We start from the raw sequence: 3843 nt of genomic DNA, 5'->3' as shown, positions 1-3843 counted from the left end.
ATGTTGATTTAATAGATCAACATCGCCCTCTAGTGTAGATATAAAGCAACAGTAATCTTACATTATCTAGGGAAGTACTCCTACTTTACTTTGTATAGAGAGCAGTTATCGTATACTTTAACTTCAAACATTTGGCATGAATGTGAGAAAAATATACTGATTATTTTCTCTTCTTGATCAGAATATGCCCGGCCTGCACAATGGACTCCAACAGCACAGAGTTGGACCTGTACTCTCCATCCGATGCCCCAGGAGTGGGAATCTACGCAGCATCCACACCGTGGTCACTGCTCCAGAACACGAGCCTCATCAACCTCAGCGCTGTTTTCAAGCTCAATGAAGTAATGTTGAGGTTGAAGGTCAGTCCTATGATCCTCTGGGTGGCCACTCACTCTGGCAGGTCATTCTCATCGTTGTCTTTACAGGACTGCTGTCCCTTATTACTATTATCGGCAACATCTTGGTCATGGTGTCGTTTAAGGTCAACCGGCAGCTTAAAACGGTTAACAACTACTTCCTACTGAGTTTAGCCGTGGCAGATCTCATCATTGGGGTCATCTCTATGAACTTGTACACTACATACATCGTCATGGGCCAGTGGGCAATGGGAAACTGGGCGTGCGACCTCTGGCTAGCCATAGACTATGTAGCCAGCAATGCATCCGTCATGAATCTGCTGGTCATTAGTTTTGACCGCTATTTCTCCATTACAAGGCCTCTGACGTACCGCGCCAAACGTACCACCAGGCGGGCAGGAGTGATGATCGGCCTGGCATGGTTTGTGTCGCTCATACTTTGGGCGCCTGCCATTTTATTTTGGCAGTATTTTGTTGGAGAAAGGACCGTTCCACCGGATAAATGCTACATTCAGTTTCTCTCCGAGCCCATTATTACATTTTGCACCGCAATGGCGGCTTTCTACCTGCCGGTGACAATAATGAGTGTCCTGTACTGGCGAATTTACAAAGAGACAGAGAACCGTTCTCGGGAACTTGCAGGATTACAAGGCTCGGGCGGACGGTTTGGAGGTGTCGAACGACCGCATTTCCACCTCCACGCTACTGGGGGGAGCTCCAGAAGCTGCAGCAGCTTCGAACTGGGCCAGCCTGGCCACATACAAAGCTCCTTTCGCGGACTTAGCGGGCGATTCCACTGCTGGGGCTGGAAGTCGGGCTGCAGGGATAAAGGTGGGCCGCACCGGGAGGCAGATCAGAGCAGCAGTGACAGCTGGAACAACAATGACACTGGACTTTCAGCCGACCACTCGGGCTCGTCTGACGACGATGAGAGTGCGCCATCCACCACACAGGCGATCTTCTCCATTGTTCTCAATCTGCCTGGCATGAGGGCAGCTGTAAGCTCCCAGGTTACTTCTTGTGAGGATTTGGACATGGAAGATCCGTTACGGTCGCCTGAAGAGAAGGAGGGCAGGGATGGCAGCATCTCCTGCTCCGTCACCAATGGGAACAAGCGTTTAGTTGGAGGCATGGGTAAAGTTCAGTCAATGTCCTCCATACGGCCTTCGATGGACCCAAACGCAGATGGTGGTGCAACACCACCATCAAATCTCCCTCAGCGCCGATTACTTTCAAAGAGGCAGCTCTAGCAAAGCGTTTCGCAGCTCGTGCAAGGACGCAAATCACCAAGCGGAAGCGCATGTCGCTAATAAAAGAAAAGAAAGCGGCGCAAACTTTAAGCGCCATCCTTTTCGCTTTCATTATAACGTGGACGCCTTATAACATCATGGTGCTAGTAAACACTTTCTGCAATGGCTGCATTCCTGAGAACCTCTGGGCGCTAGGCTATTGGCTATGCTATGTTAACAGTACAGTGAATCCTATGTGCTATGCCCTTTGCAACAAGACTTTTCGTAGCACTTTCAAGATGATCCTGTTGTGTCGCTGGGATCAGAAAAAAAGCAAGCCAAGCTTTCCACAAAGACAGGCTGTGAGGTTTCACAGAAGCATACCAACAGACTCCACATAGCAGCTAGGTGGTGAGGCTAAATTGCTAATACTAAAATGTAAGCTGCAAGGGGTGATTTCTCCAAGTATCTGTACTATATACTGAAGCTTTAATGTGTGAGTGTCAATGTGGATGTGAAGTTCAGTCTCTTAAGATCCCGGGTCACTAGATTTTAACATTATAAGACACTGTGGTTTAGTGTACAAAGAGATTCACAACTGAGCAAGTGCAATTGCCATAAATACTTCCTGTGGACTTTTATATAGTATGCCTTTTAATCGGTGGTGCCAACTTTCAGGAGTTCAGCAGCAACATTAAAGTAAATTTAAAATGGGGACTGTATATCTTGAACCTCAGAGAGCTGATCGGATGTGATACTCTCAATTATTTGTTTAAATATTTTAGGGTTGAATATTAGATATCTCATTCTTGTCAATGAACAGAAACTAAAATGTGATTTTTAAATAAGGTGATGTATATCAAAGTATTTACGGTGAATAATAATAAGATATTTTGTTTTGTAAGTGAAATTTTCTGATTTCTGTGAAAGCGTCCCACACAGAGGTTCAGTATCTTTGCTGTTTTGGTAAGTGTTAGTGTTCTTCTGCAACATGTGAGCCACAGTTGAACACTTTGTAGGTTTTTCTCTCCTGTTGAGATTTTTTTGGTTATTCATAAACAGCACTTCCATAAGCTGCTCTTGTATAAAGCGTGGTTGTTTACATTTGTTTTGCTACAAGTATTTCAATAGCTATTATATACGTGTTCAGTGCACATTGAATATGTTTGTATATGTTTGGAATGCCTTATGTTTGAACTTTTACGATTGTGCACTGATTATACTGGGCTAGCTGTGAAATCAATTATGAAACCTAAAGAATGTTTTTATCATCATTCAGATTTTGACATCAGTGTGCTGGGATGTAATTCCATTTACAACCAAAATGTTTGCTTTATCCTTATTTTGGAGGGCCAGGTTTTAACATAGCAAGCCAAATTGGTTATCTAAAGTAGCGGCATATTTCTATAATAAAAAGCACACCTAATTTAGACCTATCAATCAAATATGCATGTTTCTTCAATTAAGGGCTCTGTTGGCCCTGTGAAGATAATGTTTTTTTTGTTTTTTTTTGTTTTTTAAACATGCAGAGTTTAATTTCCCCTCTGACAATGTCCAACAGTGGACTTTAGAGTACATACATTTTCATGTATCTAAACATTGTGTATATTTTTAAAACATTTTCATCACAATTGATGTGCTGTTTTTTAATTACCTTCTGCAATGGAAATCAAATTTTAAACATTTGTGGAATAAATGGCCTACTCTTTTTATTGCTAAGGATAGATTCATAGCATTTTATGTATACTAAAATACACAATTAAATACCATTCTTCACACTTTTTTGTCAAAATGAATTAAATAATTAAATAATCTTTGGAAATTACACAAATTTTACACTTACTATTCAGTTCCAACCTGGTGTTTTGAGGAATTGCGAATAATTGCCTGATTTGTAACTTGCCCACCATTTGTATTAGAGTAACAAAACAAACTTTTTGATATGTTTTTATGTTTTACATTGCAAAAAAGGCTGTAAGTTTTGTCAGGCCTTTTAAGATCAAAGTTAAAATTGAGCTTCTGTACAGTGTTGTTTGTGACTGTGTTCTCGTTTTGTTCCAAACTGGCTGTGTACAAGTCAAAGTTTAATGATAGAGTTACTGTCAGATTTGTAGTAACTGTTGAATGTTTCAAAAATACAGCCCAGTACAAAATGCTTTTTTTTCCCTCGGATTGTTTCTCAAAATAAATGTAACGTTTTAAAATGCATTGTTGCTCTTAGTAAATACACAACATATTTGTGGAAACTTGTTTGTTGG

At 41.2% G+C, this 3843-nt stretch overlaps 1 protein-coding gene across 1 annotated transcript; it reads left to right on the top strand.

Moving 5' to 3' along the window:
• Positions 1–344: 344 nt before the first annotated feature.
• On the top strand, positions 345–3078 carry chrm3a (cholinergic receptor, muscarinic 3a). Its single transcript, XM_048190832.1, is given in 2 exon segments — positions 345–1565; positions 1568–3078. Coding segments are annotated over 2 exon segments (1518 nt in total). The 5' UTR covers positions 345–466; the 3' UTR covers positions 1987–3078.
• Positions 3079–3843: the final 765 nt, after the last annotated feature.

This window comes from Megalobrama amblycephala, linkage group LG5 (assembly GCF_018812025.1).
Source record: "Megalobrama amblycephala isolate DHTTF-2021 linkage group LG5, ASM1881202v1, whole genome shotgun sequence".
Lineage (NCBI taxonomy): Eukaryota > Metazoa > Chordata > Actinopteri > Cypriniformes > Xenocyprididae > Megalobrama > Megalobrama amblycephala.
Note: the sequence above shows the minus strand (reverse complement) of the source record. Positions and strands in the feature narration are given on the sequence as shown.